At 40.6% G+C, this 22,026-nt stretch overlaps 1 protein-coding gene across 1 annotated transcript in view; it reads left to right on the forward strand.

Annotated features, from left to right (window-relative positions):
- ush2a (Usher syndrome 2A (autosomal recessive, mild)) overlaps positions 1 to 22,026 on the forward strand; it is a 189,576-nt gene that overhangs the window by 56,758 nt on the left and 110,792 nt on the right. Inside the window, exons 26-37 of the mRNA XM_053420875.1 lie at positions 1,869 to 1,975; positions 2,851 to 2,974; positions 9,863 to 9,993; positions 12,550 to 12,676; positions 13,197 to 13,298; positions 13,627 to 13,815; positions 14,456 to 14,586; positions 14,682 to 14,961; positions 15,541 to 15,765; positions 16,266 to 16,346; positions 18,870 to 19,058; positions 20,307 to 20,447. Coding sequence (XP_053276850.1) covers positions 1,869 to 1,975; positions 2,851 to 2,974; positions 9,863 to 9,993; positions 12,550 to 12,676; positions 13,197 to 13,298; positions 13,627 to 13,815; positions 14,456 to 14,586; positions 14,682 to 14,961; positions 15,541 to 15,765; positions 16,266 to 16,346; positions 18,870 to 19,058; positions 20,307 to 20,447 — 1,827 coding nt within the window. The remainder of the gene's footprint in view (positions 1 to 1,868; positions 1,976 to 2,850; positions 2,975 to 9,862; positions 9,994 to 12,549; positions 12,677 to 13,196; positions 13,299 to 13,626; positions 13,816 to 14,455; positions 14,587 to 14,681; positions 14,962 to 15,540; positions 15,766 to 16,265; positions 16,347 to 18,869; positions 19,059 to 20,306; positions 20,448 to 22,026) is intronic.

Consider the following 22,026-nt stretch of genomic DNA (forward strand, 5'->3'; position numbering starts at 1 on the left):
GAAAACACACACACACTTGCACAATTGCTCCTGGGAGCTGGCCCATGATTTAGCTGCTTCATTACCATGTCGGCAGCTAAAATTAACCTTTCTGGTGGACTGTTAACCTTGTGTGTATGCGACTGAGTGTGTGTGTGTACAAGTGTTTTTGTGCACACTCATGACAAGTCAAGTGGATTTCAGTCAAACTGGATGTGTCATAGTGTTAAATACATTTCAGTGAATTAACAAACAGATATAATAAATGAATACATGACACAGTGTGAATACAGGACAGCGCATTAGAAGGGATCACTAGGGAGGAGAGCTGTGAGTATGTGACATAATACCCACGGTCAAACATAAACACTCACACACAGCAACAAACACACACTTCTATGGTCTATCAAAGGAACTAAAGAAAACTATCCTTCCATGCAATTCAGTGTAATATTTCGCTGTGTACACACTTCATGCGTGTTAACTGATGTGCAGCGGCATCATGGTGACAAAAGATCCACCAGCGTGAGTGAAACCGTGTAATACCCTCAGTGAAATTGCAGTCAGACGTCACCCAGAGCCCTCGGCCCATTTTGATCAAACCTCTCAACCAGCCTGATTTACCCTCTCAGTTAGAGGCTAGTGTAGGAGCCATGAATCAGTTTGGGAAGATTACATGATTGGTAGGGATACAGGTGTGTTAGGATTTATATTTTTGGGTATTATTTGTTTTTAGTTGTTTATTTGTGATCCTATTGATTCGGGAGAAAATGGGTCACATAGGATTCAGGCAGGGATGTTCGTTAATATGAGTGCCTGTGGTTAGCTGGAGAGAAGCTGACTGCTTTTTCATTTTTCTTTTGATCGCTGTGATTGCTTCAATTTATGAAATTGTGCACATCACAGTGAGTTCCTCATCTTTTCTTTGATAGAAAGGAAAAGCATATTTTTGTATCTTAGATTTTTTTGGTCACATGAACACATTTTCTTCTACCTGTCCACTTTCTAACACAACACTAAAACGAATAAATAGTTTTCTAGCACATCATTTGTCTAGCACTGTTAAAGCAAGACTGTGTGTGTGTGTGTGTGTGTGTGTGTGTGTGTGTGTGTGTGTGTGTGTGTGTGTGTGTGTGTGTGTGTGTGTGTGTGTGTGTGTGTGTGTGTGTGTGTGTGTGTGTGTGTGTGTGTGTGTGTGTGTGTGTGTGTTTTCTAAATGTCACCATAGCTCAATTTCAATAGACTGGTAAGCTATCGATTGGTAGTAATTTATGGTTTGATGTGCCAAGATGAGCCGTCCAGGACAAGCTTTCCACTTCCCTTTTAAGAGCTCTATTAGAACTCACACTAAAGATGGTTCACATGTGTGTCACCGAGAGCTAATTTACTCCTACACAGACCATTTAGACCATTACTGACACACACACACACAAATGGAATGACACTTAAATACACACACATCTTCCCCATCTCCTACACCAGTCCATCACTTGCTATGTTTCTCTTTCCATTCTTGTATGTCTCCTCTCACCATATCAGCCAGGCACTGGTTGATTTATTTCTGATACATGTTGAAACTGAAGCTCCAGTGGCTCCCAGTGTGTTTCAGAGGGACATTTAATTAAACATCTCAAGTGAAAGAAGGATATTAAATTGACCCTCTGTTAAATGAAAATGGGACTTTTGTCCAGTCGGGACGTAATAGACATGAAATGAGCTCAAGTCATTCTGTCAAAAAAAAACAAAGACATGATTTTTGAGGATGCTATGAAATCCGTTAGAGTTGCTTTGTTAGTTTCTCTTCCATTTTAGATGCATTTATCAAACAAAACACTGCCAGCTCAAAAGTCAACATATAGATGGAAATCTAATTTTCTCTCTCTCCTCAGCTCCCTCAGGACTGTCTCCACCTCGATTACATCCAGTAAATGAAACCACCATTAAGATAGACTGGGATCCCCCAGTTCAACTCAATGGACCATACCCACTATATCAGGTCTGTAAGACTTTTAGCTCAAAGTACACTCTGTAGCTGTTAGTCGGCTTTGTTTTGTAATCCTTTTTGCGTGTTTGCACAAAAATATACCCATGCATAGTCTTTGCATGCTTGTGCTGGACTAGTGCATAAAATATTTTAGCATGACGTTTAGCCAAGGGAGCGGCTTAGCTCTAGTGACGTCAAGCTGTCGAGCCAGACTCTAGACCTCGACTGGACGGATTGACACAACACGTAATGAAGACATTCATTGTTCCCAGAGGATGGACAGAAATGACTTTTAATCTGGTGCTACAATGAGGGTGATGTTAGTGAATTTATCTCTACAGCTGTTGGCTGGATTTTTCAAGCCCCCTCAGGATGAAGTATAATCTCTTTGGTAGCCCTTCCCTTATTTCTAATTTCGTTCAGCTATCACATCATTATTCCAGTTTATCCAAAACTTTGGTTCATCACCTGTTTATCGTCTTTCTCTTTTGTCTTTTTGTCCTTGAATTTTCTTGACCACTGCTCATCTGACTTGATTGACTTAAAATCAATCACCAGGAAGTGTCCACTTTAAAGTTGATGATAAGATGTTGTGACCTTATCAGGGACTTCAAAGTTGGGATGACTTTTGTTATCACACTAGATATTACAAAACATAAAATGACTTAGTAAATCATAGTTTTTACAATAAATATCCTCTTTCACACACTCACTAAGCAATATTTTGTGAATACATTCATGACAGTTAACACTGCACATATTGTCGAGAAAATAGAAGGACATATCGACATAGGACTTAAAAAAGAGAGACTTCTCCAATTCTAAGTTGGATGATAGCCCTAGAACAAACACTTGATTATTGTTCTGTGTTATTGTTATTTTTCCAGGTGGAGAGGATGGACATATCGCTCTCTGACCCACAGGCTCCTGTCATCAGAGGAACCAGATTCCCTGGAAACAGTTACTACCAGTTTCCAAGTGACACGCTTCCTGTCAATACTGACTTCACAGGTACGGTTTCTCGTTTCATGAAGACGTCTGTGTAAATCAGAAACTAGACACCATGTCTGTATTGGTAATATTTCTGCTTCCATGTTTGTGTGCACATACATGCATACATATAAGCCTGTTTCTGGGGATGTTGTGATGTGCAGTGATTCCGCGGCAGTGTCTCAGTCTTCCAGTGATATTCCTTTAGAATGACTTCTACAGTCATCTCAAAGGTCAATTATCTTTCTGTTTACCAGCATCATTAGAGGGTTGAGCTGCACAGCCAAACATGTTCTGCTTCGTCTGAGAACATCACCCAGTCTGACGCTCATAATTAATGACTGCTGATACTAATCAGTGGGATTTGAGCAGGCAAAGCTCTTTGACTGTCCTGCACAAATCTCGTATTACCAGTTCAGTTTTTTTATATTGAGAAGATCCATATTTTACCAAACACACAAATATTGAATTACTTATAATTTGAACAGAAACTATACTTTGTTACTATTTATGCTGGGATTTTATACATTCTCGTGTGTGTTCTCCTCTCCGCCAGTTTCCTTTCCCCAATAAATATAAACTTATTTATTTTTTTAATATACACACAAGTGCACTAAATGTGTGTGACTGTATGAGTGTTAAAATGGATTTGGCCGAAACGGACCATGCAGAGAAGGCAAACCTTTTTTGGATTATAATGACTCTTTTGACACTTTAACAGAGACTCTTTTTATACCAGAATTATTTTGTGCATTCCACTTTTCATTAGTGGGTTGCACTTTAATATATTATAATTTCAAAATAAAATAGTGTAAATGATAATTGTGAGTGGGGTTGTCTTAATGCAAATTACTTAAATCTATTTCTAGCTAAACGTTTTTTATCAACAGCTTGTTTCTGCTGTTGTTCATTGTCTCTGTCCGTGCGCTGCCTTTTAATCTCGGATCAACAAACGGTGACTCTTGTAAATAGAGCTCTCAGAATACTATCGGCAAATAGATGATGAGTTTTGCTGTTGAGGGTTTCATGTCCCTCTAGCCTCCTCCTTCATAAAGGGTAATGGATCAGACAATCACTTTGAGACCGGATCTATTCGGGACCATCAATGTGTCGGCAGTCCTCAAACCATCGCCCTTTTACAACCATCAATACTAATAGCATCATCTACAGACAATTATTCCCATCGAAGTGCACGGAACAGTGAACAAATCAAACCCAAATTGGATTATGAATGTAATGCAGTGTAATGCCCCCTCGAGAGTCAATTGATCACTGAGGAGAGACTCGTCAATCGTTGATGTCTTGTGGAAACCCAGAAACTGCAGCAATGACAACTGTAAAACATTTAGTTGAACAAGTGAATAATTATTTTTTGTTCAATGGAAACACATCACAAAATTTGGATTATGATTTTGCTTTGAAATAGTTTTTTTTAATCTTGAGAAAACTTGATGTTGTCTTATTGGTGTCTCTGTTGTCCCCCCGAGGCAGCGTCAATGCCTCTGAAGTTCCTGATGAGTTTTTTGTATGAAAAAGCCGATTATCATTTTTCTCCATCAACATTATGCGGCATTCTAGGAGTATCAGTAATTTATTCTTTCTTTAACTAGTTAATTGAGTATTTTACTTCAGCTTATTTCATTTCCCAAGGAAGTGAATTATAGGGATTGATCTTCGAGCAGGGCCATCATTCTTTATGTTAAATTTAGCTAAGATCAAAGTGTTTTACCATGTAAAATCACCTGATATTTGCCCTTTCACCTGTCATTTTATGGCCACTTTGCTCAAATTATTATCAGCCAAATAGGTAGTTTTCCATGTGCAGTTGTTGTGAAAGGAGAGCATTCCTCCATAAATGATAAGTCTGCTGACTTGTGATTAACGATGCTTCTTAATGCTGAATGAATTTAGGGCACTTGAGGTCAATATTTACCACACTGAATCTTACTTTAGATAAAATAGGATTAAAACCATATGCAATCATGCTGTGATATGAATACCCAGTAAGTGGTTGTTTCCATAAATGCATGTTAGTCCATTCATCTTACCCATAATGCTTCTGTATCTAAAGCCCTATAATATGACTTCTGCCCTTGTTCATCTTTGTATTATGGACTTTGCGTTAAGGTCATTTCAATTGATACTTGTTCAAAACAGATTGTATTGCTCTTTCTCCTCATTTATAATTTTCCAGTATTTGAGCCACAAATGGACTGATTGTAATGTAATGCATCTCTTCAACCTAATGCAAATGAAGAGAGATGAAGTATCACAAACATTTTAGAAAAAAATAACAAAAAAATGAAAGCAGGAACAAATAGACTTGGATAGCTTCCATATACGTCTACTACAGTACACTGCTGCAGCAGAAGCTGAACAGGAAGAGGGAAATGTTAAATGATACAAATAATTTTCCTTAATTAATATGATTGATTGCCAGGCATTGACGTTGAGAGGAGGGGGGGAAATGTGTGAAGGGAAAGTTTGCACAGACATCATTAGTTTTTCCCCATTTAAAGATTAATCAGAAGAGGCTGGGCTCTTTAATTCTGTCATTTGTATATTTAATGGGCTGCTGCAGAATCTATGGGTGTAATTAGCTAGCTGCCGCGCTCTCATTAATACGCCAGGCTCTGATTAATGCCAGCGGAGAGCTAACATGACTGGAGTTATTCAGGTTATGTTGTGTAGATGATTACACACAACCTCCATTGTTTACTGAGACAGAGAGAGGAGAAACAATACAATAACACATGAAACAATACGATCTAATAAATAAGACTCCTCCAAACTTTAAATAGTTGCTACATATTATGGAATAAAACATGAATCCTCTCTAGTCGCCCAGGCATAGCAAGACGGGATCATTCAGTATGAACAACAGTTCATATTCATTTATTAAAAATTAACAATTAAACATTGTATTAATCTTGTTCAATCTTGAGTTGATGGTGTAAGCTTTATGTACTTGTAAGTCATGTATGTAATCTATCCTTTACAGTTAATAAAGGCTGCTTTCACACTTACCTTCTTAGGCCTAAATAATGGGCATGAAAGATGTTTCACATTTTGTCCGACCAGAAGAGGAGGCCTTGGTGCGAATCAAATTGCATCAGTAGCTGTGAGCTTGAGGTGATGATGCCATTTAGTCAGTTGGTTCGTCGGTCAGTCTGTTCAACAAATACAGCTTATCTTTTCATTTCCGATACATTTACTATGAATATCCACGGTCCCTGATCAAAATCTCCACTACTGCACAGGAGACATCAGGACGTAATGGGCAGGTGGCCAGCAGCCCACTGTGAAAAGCTCCGTAATCTATTAGGTTTTTGAGCACATTCATTCTATGAAGGGGATGAACAGTAGATGTTAGTCCTGTGGTTGGTCTCCATTCAAAACAAACTCAGCAATTAGGGCACTCCTGTCTTTTTTAGGGGGGGGGGGTAATTTGCCGTTCTTTAAAGTAATTACTTTAGGGGAAGACAATTAACTGTCAATGTCTAAACTGTTAATTATATAGTAAATCAAATCCAAACGTGATGTGTGGGATGTTGTGGAACGAGTTGTGTACATGATGCATTATCTTGAGCAACTATGTATGCATCTCTGATTTGCACTCTCTGTGATTGTGCTGTGCAGTAAGTATTTGTGTGTGTCCGCATGTGCACTCGCATGTGCTCTGTTTATGCAACAGAGTCACCTGTCGTGATGCGTGGCCAGGTTTGTCTGTTGATGGCTCCAAAGTGGTTGTCAGTATGAAGTAGCACAAGTCCTGTGGGGACATGTGGAGGGAGCAATGCTGAGCACAAGTAGTGTCACTGTGATGTCGTACACTCGGACCAAACACCTTGGTCAAGTAGGTGTTGACAGTCTGTCCCTCGCTGCCATCCAGGCCCATGCAAGCATACTATACATTATATGCATTCCAATCATTTAGAATACACTTAATCCTTCCGTAAATACATTCTTCTCCTTTGCAGATCATATGAGTGTTTGGTTCCCGTTGACCTGCATGTCCCCTATGTAAAGAATTGGTTATGTGTGTATATGTAGTGATAAATATGTCCTTCCCATGTTGACGTCCGTTATAGAAAACCCTGTTTGACATTATCTGCATGCAGTGTATTTTTCTATTAATTATGTTCACACCAGATTTAAAAGAGGAAATGAAAGAAAGCAATGTGGGATACATGGGAAGGAGCAGAGTTGGGAATAATGGATGAAAAAAAAAAAAGAGGACTGAAGATGTAAAGAGAGAAAACACTCAGAGGAAGCGATACGTGGAAGAAAGGAGAATGAAAAGGTCAAGAAGAAGAAGAGGAAGGTTAAAAGCAGAGGCTAGGAAGAAAGGAAGGGATGAGAGATCGGGCGAGTGGTGGAGAGAAAGAAGGTTAAAAGGGGATAATGTAATGTCAGGTATCTGTCATGACTTCACTCATCTCTGTGGTGACAAGGTCATGAATGTAAATGACACATGTCCGCTTGATGTACAGAATGCAAGTTCAATGTAAAGAACACTTTTGTCTCAGCTGTATAATGCAACCACAGTGAGTGTACTTTATATGTAGACTGTATTTTCGGCACTATTTGAGATAATATAGAAACAACATTTTAAGAAGGTATTTTTACATTCAGACCTTTATTAAGAGGCTTTTCCTCCTCATTATAGAAAGGAAAAATCAAACGGTTCTTTTCTCTGAGTCTGTTACATGTATGTTTTGCACAGATTCTCCTCTAAATCACTTGTGTGCTCGACTGTAAGGAAAATTGTAAACCTGTGATGACTTTTTTTGCTGCATCTTAATGGAGGATACAGTTTTTTTTGGCCAATAATAGAGGGAGCAGTAACACCAGCAAAATCTAGGTTAATTTTAACCTGCCCAAAGTTTGAGAACCACTTGTTCAGATTAAGTCCTCATCTACGACACCACTTCTTCCCATGTCCTGGGAGATTCATGGGGGGTGAATATATTTGGGTGGCTGCGCTCAGCCTTAGAGATGGGATGAGGAGTTCAGACATCAAGAGGGAGTTCGGGGTAGAGCCGATACTCCTTGGGGTCGAAAGGGTAAAGTTACGGTGGTTCGGGTGTGTAGTCAGAATGCAGCCTAGGTGCCCTCCGTTGAAAGTTTACTGGGCATGCCCAACTGGGAGAAGACCCAGGGTAGACCCAGAAATCACTGGTTCTTAATATTCCATCTCGAATGTGAATGATTCGGGATCCCACAGGAAGAGCTGGAAAGCATGGCTGTTGAGAGGGAAGCTTGAAATACCCTTAGTCTGCTACCTCCAGGACCCAGTCCCTGATGAGATAAACTGGATGGATGCATGTCTAACACGTATACTTGCGGTATATCAAAACATTATAATAGATCCTATTACAAATGGAACCAAGGAAAAATAAAAAGTCCTTTTTATTCCAAATAGTGTAACTGTGAGTTCTGTGAGGTGGCTAATCGGTATTCATGTTGAGCTTTCCATGTAACTGTTTGACTTCTCTCCATATTAAGTGAATTCACACACTAATTATTTAGCTAACACTGGCCTCTGATAAACCTGGGACTGCCTCTTTTCGACTCTTTAGATCTTCCCACACTTCTGTTTTCTACAGAGACGATAGAGCTGACGAATCGCACACGTCCTGGTAGACACGCACATAAAACCGCACGGTCTGCGTCACCGTGTGGATCTAGAAGTGGATTAAGATTCAACCTCTCTCCGTAGTAACATGACAGAACAGTACGCTGGATGAATTTACTGCCCCGTGTGATTGTTCGATGTTCCGCTGGTCTCAGAACAGTTAGTTTCCCACATTGCTGAATTTATAGGATTGAACAAACGCAACACTTCAACGTTTACAACTGAATTATTTAAATAATTTTGTCGACTATGATGCTGTAGATTTGGTCATTTATTGCCCTGATCAAAGATTGAACGATATTCATCAGACATTTTTTCTTCTCACATCCCAAAGTCCTTTTGAGATGTTATATGGATCATATTAATACCTTAGAATTTCAAGCATTTTGATATTTACTCATGTTTTGTTTTTTTTTTACTTCTCATTCTGGAAGTTAGACAGTTGCAGGAGCAATGGAACAGTGTTGTGACTTGATGACTTGATAATGTTGGAGATCAGTTTTTCTTCTAAATCAGTAACCACTAGTATGTTGATCTAGAGGGAAGTTTGATCGGGCTTCATCAAACACACCAACAAACCTGCTCTATTAATTGTATTTTTATTGCAAAACATCTTTAGGAGACCTGACTCAGTTTCTTAGCTAACTTGTTTTTAAAAAATTTCAATTCGAGGCACTTTTAAAGTTGGGGAAGCCAGTCTGCGTAGTCTGCGTTCTCAGGCTTCTCCTCTTAAGTTCACGTTTTCCCTGTAGTATCTAAGTTGTAAGATTATCCTTGACAGTTCTGGAATGTAGTGGTAATGAAGTCAGCCAAGAACTTTACTGCTGCTGGGAAACACTGTACTCAATGGAGAAGAAGAAAAACGTTCACACAACCTGTCTCTTTTTTTCCAACAGACATATTGTTTGAGGAGCACAGTTGGTGGTGATGTTAAACCTTTAATGGCCGTAAATTTGACCCTGTAGTTTGTGCAAGTGAAGTGTAAGGGTTCTTATATTCACATCTTAATTTGACCAAGTCAAGTGTTTGTTCAGAAGATCTTGAGGAGAAGAAAGCATATAGCAGTCACATTGATGGTTTCTCTTTTAATTATTTAGTTAGTTGAAAAATTGCTTGGTGCTGCTGGATATCTAATTGTAAACGGTCACGTTTAACAGTAGAACCCTGATAACAGCTCCCACAAGTCAATAAACCTTTTAGCATTAGTATGATAGAATATGACTCAAAGTAAATAAAATTGTTCTCTCTCACAAACTGTTTCTTTGTATCAGGCGTTGAGTTGAGTTTCAAGACCCGCTCTCCAGACGGCCTGCTGCTCTGTGCCTTCTCTCCTGGGGATCAGGAGGAGTTCCTGGCTGTTCAGATCAAAAAAGGACGCCCTTACTTTTTGTTTGACCCACAGGTATGTAAAGTGTATATTGTATGTAAAGTTTTAATACTTGTAAAAGTATGAGTGAAGAATTTTTTTTTTTTCAAAACTGGCATTCATGAAAATATTAATCAATCATGTGACTTAGGGTCGTAAATATTAACTGCAGTTTTCTGTGTGTTGTGGTTATTTTTTTCCTATTTCTTTAAATATTGTTTGAGCATTACTCTATATGTTTTTGTTGTGGAACTTGGAACAAATTCAGTTTGTTCCCACTGAGTGAGGAGCGTCTCCATCCAGCTCGTATACTGTTAAACACACCTGGGGTAGCAGCGAGCTTGTTGTTATTCAAAGCCACATATTTGACTGGATAACTTGACAAAGTGTTATCATGTTTGAAGTGAACCACAGCTAGAGGCCTTTCAAACGATTTTTTCATGGTATTTCATCCACTTTTTCACTTTAGTTTTTCTTTAACTTTTTTAGTTCATCATTCTCCCTTTACCTTCTTGCTCACCTTCACCTGTGTTTTTATTTTTTCCTCTGATCGATCCATTTCTCTCTCTCTCTCTCTCTCTCTCTCTCTCTCATTCTCTCTCTCTCTCTCTCTCTCTCTCTCTCTCTCTCTCTCTCTCTCTCTCTCTCTCTCTCTCGCTCCCTGCTTCTCCCACTTTCTCACTCACTTGCTCTCGTCTAATGAATGTGATCTGCAGCCCCTCATTGGTTTCTGTCAGGGAGACAGGGAAAGGGGGGAAAAAACTTTGAAAGTGTGTCAACGTTTGAATTGGACTGCAATTAACTCATTCCCTGCAGTCACCACGCGTGAATACCAATTGCAAGCTAATTAAGCTTTGCACCCTAACACAGATACACACGCACGTACACACACATACACACACAGCCTCGCTTCCCTTATCCCTCCATACAGACACGTGTAGACGGGTTAAAGAGTCAACGACTTCGATGATGAAAGTGATGATGGGAGATGATTACAGATATTTCCATGAGGCCACCAACTCATTACACACTCAAACAAACACACACATACACACTTTGCTTCCTCATCACTATACTGTTATCGAAAAGTCTTCATCAGAATGTAACTCCGGGATGTACCTGCGTGTGCAGAGGCGTGTTTGTTACTGAACAGATCCTTGTCGACTTGTAATGTAGATGTGTGTGTGTGTCTGTGGCGGTGATGTGTACTTCTAGATGTGCAGTGAAGTGTATGTGTCTTCTCCAACTGGGTTGATTCCTTTGTTTAGGCTAGTTTAGGGTAATTAACAGGGGGAGTGGTGTCACGGCTTATTAGTGTTCCCCTAGATACATATAGCTGGGCCCATTACTTCCTCCTATTAGCCTGTTGAGCTAGCCTAATGGGATTACCAGTGCACAGGGGTAATTTAGCATGACACAGGAAAGTGATATGCTCATACATATGTGCACATGTGAGCTGCCACACACATACTATGAAACACATGAGCACTCAAAAACCCTCTTTCATTTGAAGGAGAGACAGAGCAAAGAACTGCTCCGTCCCATTCTTATGAAGTGAAACTAAAGGAACTTCTCAATGTTAGTGGATGGGGCACGAGGTAAAAAGTCAAAATACATGTGAAATACATTTCCCCCCAAAATAAGGTTTTGTCATTTCTGATTGTTCCCATTCCAGTGATGTTTGATCACATGCTAATGTTTCCGGAGAGTTTGGTTTGAATTTGTTATTTGATATCCGGGATTATGTTGGCTTCATTTCTGGATAGAGAGAGAGGGAGTGAAGATGTGTTTCCATCTTTATATATTCAGTCTATGGCTGTGTGTGTTTCTAGATACATTTTCCACGGATGGTGCTTCTCAGTTAAACCACCACCGTCTTTACCACTTGAGCTATTATGCTCTAAATGCCTTGCTCAAGGGCACATTGAGTTAGTAACTTCCTATGCCAGTTCCTCCCAGGCTATGGATTCAAACAGGGGTGTTAAAGAGACAGCGGTGGTGAAACTCCTCTTCTGTTGTCTTGTTAAGTAGAGCTGTCTAACAAAGACTGTAAATATGTCAGAGGCTGATATACTCTGGCATTCATACATTTATTGATCTCATCGTTAAATCTTCATCACTGTGTGTGTGTGTGTGTGTGTGTGTGTGGATGTACAGTCAGTGTGTTTCTGTGAGTGTGCATGTACATGTTTTTACTACATTACTCTTTGCCTATTTGCTAAGAGCTGATTACAGCAATGATGTCATCTTTAATAAGAAGCAAAAAGCCCTGTAACAACACATTGATGACTATATATTCATGTCCTTTTTCAGGGTGGTGTGTGTATGATGTGTGTAATTTCCTAAATGTCTAACTTTGTACGCACAACAAAGATCTGAAGAAGAGATCATATAATATATTAGCATGTAAACATTACACTGTTATTCAAGATGTGACCACCTTTGAGCAAGATTACTGTAAAATTACTGAGCACTGGTGCTCGACTTCTCTCAGGCGCCAGGACTTTTGTTGGCTTCCCAACACCATCCATGTGTATGTATCTAAATTCTTGTCCACACTGTGGGTTTGTGTGCATGTGTCGGTGTGTTTAGGGCTCAGCGGTGGCTGTGAGCGTACAGGGTGATGGAGGGCGACGCTACGATGATGGACAGTGGCACAGCATCATAGCAACAAGGCGAGGGGCCGTGGGAACAATCGTTGTGAACAATCAATACAGAGGTAACGCTTCTCATATTCCTACTGACCACTGTGTGCATGAGATCTGTGTGTGGGTGTTAGGTGTAAATACAAGTGTAGTTATGTTCGTCTGTACGTGCGCGAATGTGCACGTGCTTGGTGTGAAACTGACAAGTGCATGTATGTTTCTACTGTATGTATGTAAATCCCCCAGCTCTGCATGGAGGTATTAGCAGGTTAATCCCGTTCTATGTCTGGTGGGAAAAACACAGTTTCACACACAGAGTGATTTATGTTTTTCAGTGATTCTTTAATATGTCTTTGATTTATTTTCTTTCTTTCTGGAAAAACCAGGATAGGAAATGCATTAGTGTAAACCTCCTTTCGTTTAGTCTTTCTCTTCTGCTTTCTCTCTTTTTGCTTGTCCCCATCAACCCTCTTTCTCTTACAATAGAATAAAGGGAGAAACAATGTCACTTATATGTTCCCTCAATGCTCTGATTTTATATTTGCTCTTCCTTCATTCTACATCTATGTGTAAAATCATAATTTTTACCATCAGGATATGCGTCAGCCTCCAGTGGCAGCACCATTATTGGCGAGAACACAGGGGTGTTCATTGGAGGACTGCCTGAAGACTTTACACTGCTAAGGGAGGATTCAGGTAATCTGTAATCCTTATCCCTATACCTCTGTGCAGGTATCACGTTTTGGGTTTGTCCGTCTGTCCCAATCTTATGATCTGAAGAAAACCAAGAGGGAATTTATTCAAATTTGGTACTAATGTTCACTTGGACCCACAGATGAACTCATTAGAATTTGGAGGTCAAAAGACACTGTGTCGCACCAAACCCTGTACACTTAGATTATCTGGAACATGATACATTAACTCTTACTGTATCATGATATGTATGATGATTCAAAGTTTGGATACAGGAAGAAACTTTTGAAGTGTCATTTTTGCCGTGGTTTATTTTGGTCCATCTCACCAGGTGATGCCCGGCTGGTGCGACAGAGTTTCTCTGGTTGCCTCAGAGACGTGAGTTTCAAGACGACTGACGGCATCTCAGAGGTATGGACGTCTCTGGACTGGGCTACAGTCACAAAGAAGGAGGCAGTGTATGAGAACTGGGAGGGATGTCCTGCTCAAACCGTGGATGGAGCCCATTTTCTGGGCCATGGTAGGATCCTATCGGTTGTTGTTGATAATGATATTTTAATGTGTGAACTGGTCATTAAAACTAGAGAAGAGTAATATAATCTCAGTACCATAATATAAAAGGTTCCGGATAATTTTTTATTTACTTCCTTGTATGTGAAGGCCATTGTACAATAACCTCACTATATACTACATAGATTTATACTGAGTCACTGTGATCTACAAACATTAACATGACAATAGGTAAAGATTGAAGAAAGGAAGAACAGCTGTGTGCTGTCTCTCTTTTCTTGAATTAGCTGCGTTCAGATACAGGAAGCGATAAAAGGTAGCATATATTTATAAGATGGTTATGATACTGTTTCATGTTGAAATTGTTTCATGTTGTTCATTTTAAAAAGTTATTGGTCTGTGTGAAGTATCAGGGTCACTAGTGGACATTTCCTCCATCATAGTTTATTAAAAGGGCCTTCTCACCAAATATTATTTAACCAATCTTAAATATTTCATGCCAAACACATTTTATTGTGACTCAATCTTAATTGAAAAAAATTACAGGTCCCCAATATATCTAAAGAACTCTTTCTATCTAAAGGAGTCTTCATCCCTGAGCCTTGTTATAAAGTGGCCTGTTATTGAAAACGATGTCCTTCATGTTTCAGGTTACTTGGAGCTGGACAGAAATGTCTTCAGTGGAGGACAGGACTTTGACATTTCTATGGATTTCAGAACAGACCAGCTCAATGCACTTCTGCTCTTTACATACAACACACAAACTGAAGACTACATGCTGGTGAGGACCAATAACACATTTACAATCAACTTTAAATATGGAATCTTGAAAAACACATGACACAGTATCACCTTGTGGTGTTCTTTATGTATAAGGTGGAGCTGGAGGGCGGCCTGCTGTCCTTCCTTCTTGCCTCTGAAGGTCATGTGACTAAACTCAGCATGTGGGTGGGGCTGAGCTACTGCGACGGTGACTGGAAACAGTTGTCATTGGCAAAGCGCGGCTTGGTGATCTCTGCTGCGGTCAACGACTGGGCAGAAGAAACAAGGGGAGTGGGAGGAGCGGTGAGGCTGAGAGTCGATTCCCCCTTATACTTGGGGGGCGTGCCCGGGGAGCTCATACATCCTGCTCTGGACAGCTACAGTCACAAACACGGTGAGATATGTGTTTGCACAGAAACCCCCCTTATCAAAATGGCAAGAGAAGTGTTTCATGTACTGTAGCTGTGATTGGTCTAGTATGTAGCTACATTTTCACATGGTTTCTGCAGCTGGTTTATCATTTGTCTCAAATTTTCTTCTGTGGAAGAAGAGGATAGGTATCGCAGATTGTGTTTGTAGCCTATTTAATTATCTACAGCAGGCCAGGGAATACGTTTGACCTCTGAGAATAAAAAGTGTAAATGCGAGAGTTGAGGGCATCGTTTTTATGAAAAAATATTTAAAGATTCCCTTCCAGATCCCTTGCAACAGAGATGTGACGTCATTCACGCAGGTCCAAACCTTAACCTAGGATTTGAATTGAGCTCAGAGAAACTTTCCACTTTCAGCAGAATTTGAAACCAGTCACTGTAAAGGTCAAATATCTAGTGAAATAACAATGAGACACATTTTTGAGTGGAGGGGGATTTTAACATGTACAATTTTACTAAGTTTTGAGAAAAATGTACTTTTCTCACTTTCCCTCTCTCCTCTTTTCCGTCCACTCTTTCCTTTCTCCTCTCCTCTTTTAAAGGCCTCGGAGGTTGCTTAAGAGGTCTTACAGTACGAAGTGATGAAAAAAACCCTCCATTGAGTCAAAGTGTTAATCTGTTTGCTGCCACCCGCCATTCTGTCAGAGTCTACCTAGATGGCTGCCCCACTGCTGAAAGTTGGTACAACTGCAGAGGAAACGACTCTGTGTTGGTGTACAGTGGGAGGAAGACACAAGCCACCGATTATAGTGTACAGCCTTTCACTGGTAAGGATGCATACATAGACGTCTCCACTCTAACACAGAGACAGCATTCACCTAAAAAGGAAGCGTGGACCTCCAATTCACTCACATACCTTCTTAAGACATCAAGCAGACAAAACAAAGAGCATGATACAGATTTCTGCTCAGACAGCTATAAAAATTTTGTTTTAGTAAAGGAGCACAAAAAAATCACAAGAGTTGTATTAATACAGAGCAATTCATGTATGTACAATATTTATACATTTATATTGTAGATAAGCCAAAATTTGGACTTCTTACAACATCATGTCCAAAATGTTTAATGCAACACAATAACAATCTCTTCTCATTATTGATTTCTTTTCTGATTTATGGAGGCACTGATGGTGGACCAAAGATGTCACTGTGCTCCACCAATTAATTACTGACAGTGATTCAAATACTTTCTCTTGTTGTAAGAAATATCTGTCTTCCCTCTCTAATCCCAACCCCACCCCCATGTGCAAACACACACACCTTTTCAGAGTACTTGTACAGGTATTTGGCCTTGGGAGCCGGAGGTTTGGCAGCAGGACCTTGGCAGAGAGGACGCAGCCCAGGCAGAGGTAGGACGTCTCTCATCTCGGTCAATAGCTGATGTGCCTTTCTGTTGTAGCAACAGAACAATGTGTATTCTAAATGTGTCGTGATAACTGTAACGCACAACTAATCATTTTACAGCGGTTGTCTTTAGTGGAAACCCTATATTAACGTTTCTTCTTTCCACTGTTCGTCCTACATCGCCCTTCTCACCTCCTCTTCTCCCTCATCTCTGCTTCTCGTGTGTCAGTGTGTGAGTGAGTGGGGGCGTGGCCAGCCTGGGACCTCTGTGCGTGTGTAAACTCAGCAGATGAGATGATGAAGTGACACGACTCGATCATATACAGAGACAAGCCAGTTAAATGTTTGGAGCACCGGTGCGACAAAGGAAACATTTTTATTCATATTTCACAGATTTAAGTGGTTGCACTCTGGAGCCCTGTAGTAGTAAAGTAGTATTGCAATAATAATATTTTACATTTCTCTCAAAATCCCACTGTAAACCTGGACTCGCCTCCCCGCACACCATCTGGGAACAACTGGTATACAGTATCTGCTGTAGTATCATTCTTTCTATTCAACCTCCATCTGATACAGTCCAACAATATGAGAGCATGATAAGACCCTCAAGTACATAAGTGTGACAAAGCCTCTGGTATTATCACACTCGGTTTGTGTGTATGGGTGTTTATATGTAATGTATTAGATGAATTGTGTAATCTGTCTCGGGTTTAGTAGTTTAAGATATATCTTAAGTATACAATTCAGTTACATACATGTTTATATGGTATTGCCATGTTTAACTGAAAACATTTGCTCAGACATATTTTGGCACATTCAACAGAGGGAAATATTCTCCCTGGTTGACTTAGTTCTCCAGTGTTTCTGTGTGTTCCTTAGAGATTTTGGATGTAAGAGCAGGACTCTCTTGTGCAGTATGTGAGACTCATCCAAAGCCAGTGATATTACACGTGCCTGACGCTATGGGAGATTGATAAGGCCTCTATAAAGGGCATCCCAGTAAAAAGCTGTTAACCCAGAATGGCCTGTGTGGTCCCTAGTGTAATATAAAGCTGCTCGTTAGTAGTGAACGATACACTGTTAGGTCTCAGTACAGGCTTTGACCAGAGAGAGGAGTGGAGTTGGGGAGGGAGAGTCCAGTAAACATTAAGAAGTGAGGAGAAAAGAGGCAGATAGGGGACAAGGACTGACAGGTAAGAGAGGGATGGACAGAGAGAGGGAAAGACATGGGAGGGGATGAGGAGAGACGTGAGGTAAGTGGTAATGAAGGGAAAGATAAAATCAGGAAGATGTAACAATAGCTGAAGTGGAGAAGGAAGGTGAGAAAGTTATAACGAAAAAAAAGGAAGTTAATGACTGACAAGAAAAGCAAAAAGGTCGCTGGAGATGGAGCGTGAAGCAGCTCTTCAATGTTGTACTGTTTTATGACTTAATATACTCGACATTCCGGCTCGAAAGCAAAACGCACAGCGGGCTGAGCGAGGGAGATTAACGAGATTAAAGATAAATGGAGCATCATTTTGTACAACAACTTCTGTGCTATTTGATACACAAAAGTATCTCCATCTGTAAGACCCCCTTTTTGACAATTTTAATAATTTACAGCCAGCAGTTTTGGGTCTAGTCATGGGTGCGTATGGTTGAGGTGGATTTAAAGAAAGATGGAGGGATGGAGATGGAGAACGCCAGGCAGTATGACAGAGAGGGAGGGGAGGAAGGAGATGGACCGTCACGAAATACAGAGGGTGTCAAAGAGAGAAAGAAGGGGAGTGCTTTGCAGAAGGAGGGAGGCTGATTGCTTTGAAATATAGCCCAGAATGAATGGCTGGCTGTATTAAATCAGTGCTGAAAAAGTTACTACTCTCATAAATACTATTTATGCTAATGGTGAGGTATGATTTACTGGGCCTATTAAAACACAGGGAGATTGGGGGGGGGGAATGCTTTTTCTTTAACCTCATGTGCTCCCAACCTGTTGTTTTGCTTTATCTCTTTGATATTGTTTAGGTTTGGGCTCTTATGTCTTTGATTGTTGTATTTGCTTTATTATATATTGCTTTAATTATTATATGTGTTTGTTTAAAATAAAAATAAAAAATCAGCTTCTACACCTGTCTCTCTCGCGCTGTCCTCAGCATAATCTGTAATAAAAAGATGGATGTCATGGCAGCTTCTCAACAATGAAGCTAAAATGTCTCGATAGCCCCCTGGTGGCCGATTGCGTTATAGATCCTAAATCCTGTCTCCACCATGTTAATTGGTTTGGTTTTAATTCTATATTTGAGGCTGAAAAGTCATGATTGAGAGCTGAGACTGACTCCTGATCGACGGTTACCTCCCCGATCACTAACGCACAGACTCATGCGTCGCTTGTATCTGGGATATTTTTGCTTAACTTCTTGATAGTGGGAGGAAGTGGCCTGCGCTCTTCTATATTTATATTTTGTATAGAGTCTGTGATCGTCTTCTAATATAATCTTCTCTTCAGCCTCCACTCATATTGACTCATGTTTCCTCTCTGGCTCCAGTACCTAGTGTTGTGCCGCCGCCGACCACAGTGCAGAGCCTGAATGGTTTCAGTGCCATGGTGAGCTGGGTGCCACCCACTGGTGACATCAGAGGGCCGATTGACAGATACGAGCTGAAGGCCTACAACAGTGAGCAGCCAGACACGCCACCCATCAAGGCCACATACCTGGCCAATGGAAACTTCACAGGTAAAACACACTAATTTCTAATAAAAACTAATGTTAAGTAGTCTCACTGATACGATCACAGTGAACTGATGCTGAAAAGCAAAGAACTGGATTCTCCTCAGTAACAGCCAGGCAAACATCACGTGATACATCGTAATTTAGCTTGCGTTCATTGTCCTGTTTAACTTTTAGCTTTTTTCCTGCTGCCATCTTGTGGGACCTGTAGGGCATTTAGCCCCTTAGTGAAGACACATTTACACTTTTTCACTCACTTTCCACCAATCTTTCATCCAAACACACACACACACACGGTCCCAGGCAACCCTGTTAATGTCTCCTTGGCAAGTCCCCAAATTTAGAAGACTGTCTCCGTTTGGAACGAGACACTCAGGTCTACCCTGATGATGTCATACCCTGGCATCTGTCCTTTCTCTCTCTCTCTCTCTCTCTCTCTCTCTCTCTCTCTCTTGCTCACTTTTCGATCTTTCCTCACTTCATCTTTTATGATGATCATGATGATGTGTGCGTCCGCTGCTGCTATTCGTCCCTCCTCTCATCCACTCGGCCATGTCTCCAGGCAAATATGAAGATGAGCCCTCCGTCTCCGTCTTTCCTCGTGTCTCTCTCGCTGCCCCCCCTATTCCCTCCCTGCTCTTTCTGCCAGACATTAAGCCCGCCGTGATAAGGCTCCCCGTTAATTTATGATGGCCCCGACACCTGACTGCAGAATTACACCAACGGCTAAAAAACACAGGAAGCAAATGAGGGTGTAATGGCAGTGGAGTGGGGCCCTGGCCCTTAATTGAATTAAAAGACATGGGTAACAGAGAGAGAGAGAGACTGGACACAGAGGGTGAGGAGATTTGGAGGGGGCGGAGGAACAGAGAGGGGACGTAAAAGATTGACTTAGGTAAAATAGAAAGGAGCCGAGACGGCGAGGACAAAATAACATCAGGGACGACTGAAGCTTTTATAATTAGAATGGACTCTCTTTGTTTGCCAGAGGCAGGACATTTGCCTAGCAACACTGATACTGAGAAGCAAGTAAAGCATTAAAAGTGGCCCCACTTTGACGCATGGTCCAATTAACACTCAATGCGCACATTAAAAGGAATCAGCCAGGTAAGGTAAGGTTGGACAGGATGGTAACGAAAAGCTTTACATGTTTTCAAGGGTATCTTAAAAAAAGTAGAAAATCAAGTAGGTATCCTCCATCTTCTGTTTCCCTGTCTCCCTTCCTCGGTGACATGTTTACGATCTCCTCCTCAGGTGTGTTGTCAGGTCTGACGCCGTCCACTCGATACAGCGTCACTATAAGTGCCTGTAGTCCTGTCCGTTGTACTGAGAGTCGTCATCATGACAGTGGCGGTGATAACGGCTTGAGATGGAGCCTCACCACTCCAGAGGAAGGTAAGACTGTAAAGCACTAACAGAAAAGTAGGGCATAGGACTAAAATCATATCCTGAAAGAGGTTTATTCATATCTATGTAACTATGTATCGTTATGTTCAACATTTTTGTAGTAAACTGTAGAAAACTCTTTGCAGATGTAAGTCGTAACTTCGGCTATTACTTCCTTCCTTCCTCGTGATTCTTTTACATATGGTGTGCTGACACCAAAAGCCTCTTCTACGAGTTTGAGTTTTGTTTTGAGCACTTGACAGTCCAGTTGTGGCTCTCCTCTGCAGACTCTCTCCACACCGGCTGAAGTGACTCTTGTGTAGGTGGTAAATGAGATTGGTGGTGTTTGAGTCTGTTGTGGGGGCCAGCCTGCGGCACAATGTGAAGTAGGGTTTTCTGGTCCATGTCAGACCAGACTTATCCAAACCATGTCCATGAGAGAGTAGAGGCCTTTTTACTTTGCATAGGGGAGCCTCACTTTGTTTTTGTTGTTCAGATACTCCTGTTCCCGATTACCAACTTCTGTGTAGGCAAAACATCGTCTATATGACATTAATATAATTTATATTGCCGTAAAGAGTGATTTGCTGCACAACAAAATAATCAGAGCATTATAGGAAACGGTTGACATTTTTCAATTGTCACAAGATATGATTCTTCATATCACACAGCCCTAATAGACATGTATTCCTCCACCTATGAAGAGAACTTTTGTCTTTTCTATTCCTCACCCGTAGCACGTATTTATGACTGTCTCTGCATGTGGACACACAGACACACTTCTAAACACACTCAGACACTCTCATCCTGTCTCCTCAGTGATGGAGATTTTTTGCTCTTCAGAAGAGAGACGATGAGTCGCAAGGCAAAAATATGAGGGATAAGTGAGAATGGAATAAATATGATCGGGGAAGGGAGACAAGGAAATAATATGGCTGGATATGGCAGGACTCAAAAGGATAAACAGAGTGAAGGCAGATTTTATATTTCTATCATCAAGGAGGTCATGAAAGGAAGATGTAAGAGGAGGAAAATGAAAAAAAATATATTTTTCCATAATATGTTCTTTACTACATTAATCTGTGTTGGACTAACTGGCCGTGTTGGGGAAATAATGTGACGGCAGGGGTCAGTGCAGAGACGGCAAAAATCAATCTGAAGTAAAAGAAAAGAACAGATTACTGTATCGATTCTCCCTGAGCGCGGAGTTAAGACACTGAACCATGTTAGGAAGACCGGAGAAAGAACTTATTTCCAACTCTCTTTCGCCAAAGTCTATTTTTCAAACACACGACAGAAAGGTTTTCTGAGCACGGGCACATTTTGTCACCTTATTGAGGATATCAAGGAGGCATGACATCATCAAATGTTCAGCAATGTTCTGGTCAGTAGTCTGAAGCTCTGTCGATCTCTGACACTGCGCCTCACTAAAATTAGATTTTCATAACATTTGGAAAATCTTTTACAGTACATTCAATATTTTCAATTATTTATCTATTTCAATGCAAAATGTTCAATAGTGACCATTCCCTCCATGTAAATATTTGCATAATACAATATATGACATTTTAAATTGTTAAAACATTGG

This window comes from Pleuronectes platessa, chromosome 1 (genome assembly GCF_947347685.1).
Source record: "Pleuronectes platessa chromosome 1, fPlePla1.1, whole genome shotgun sequence".
NCBI lineage: Eukaryota > Metazoa > Chordata > Actinopteri > Pleuronectiformes > Pleuronectidae > Pleuronectes > Pleuronectes platessa.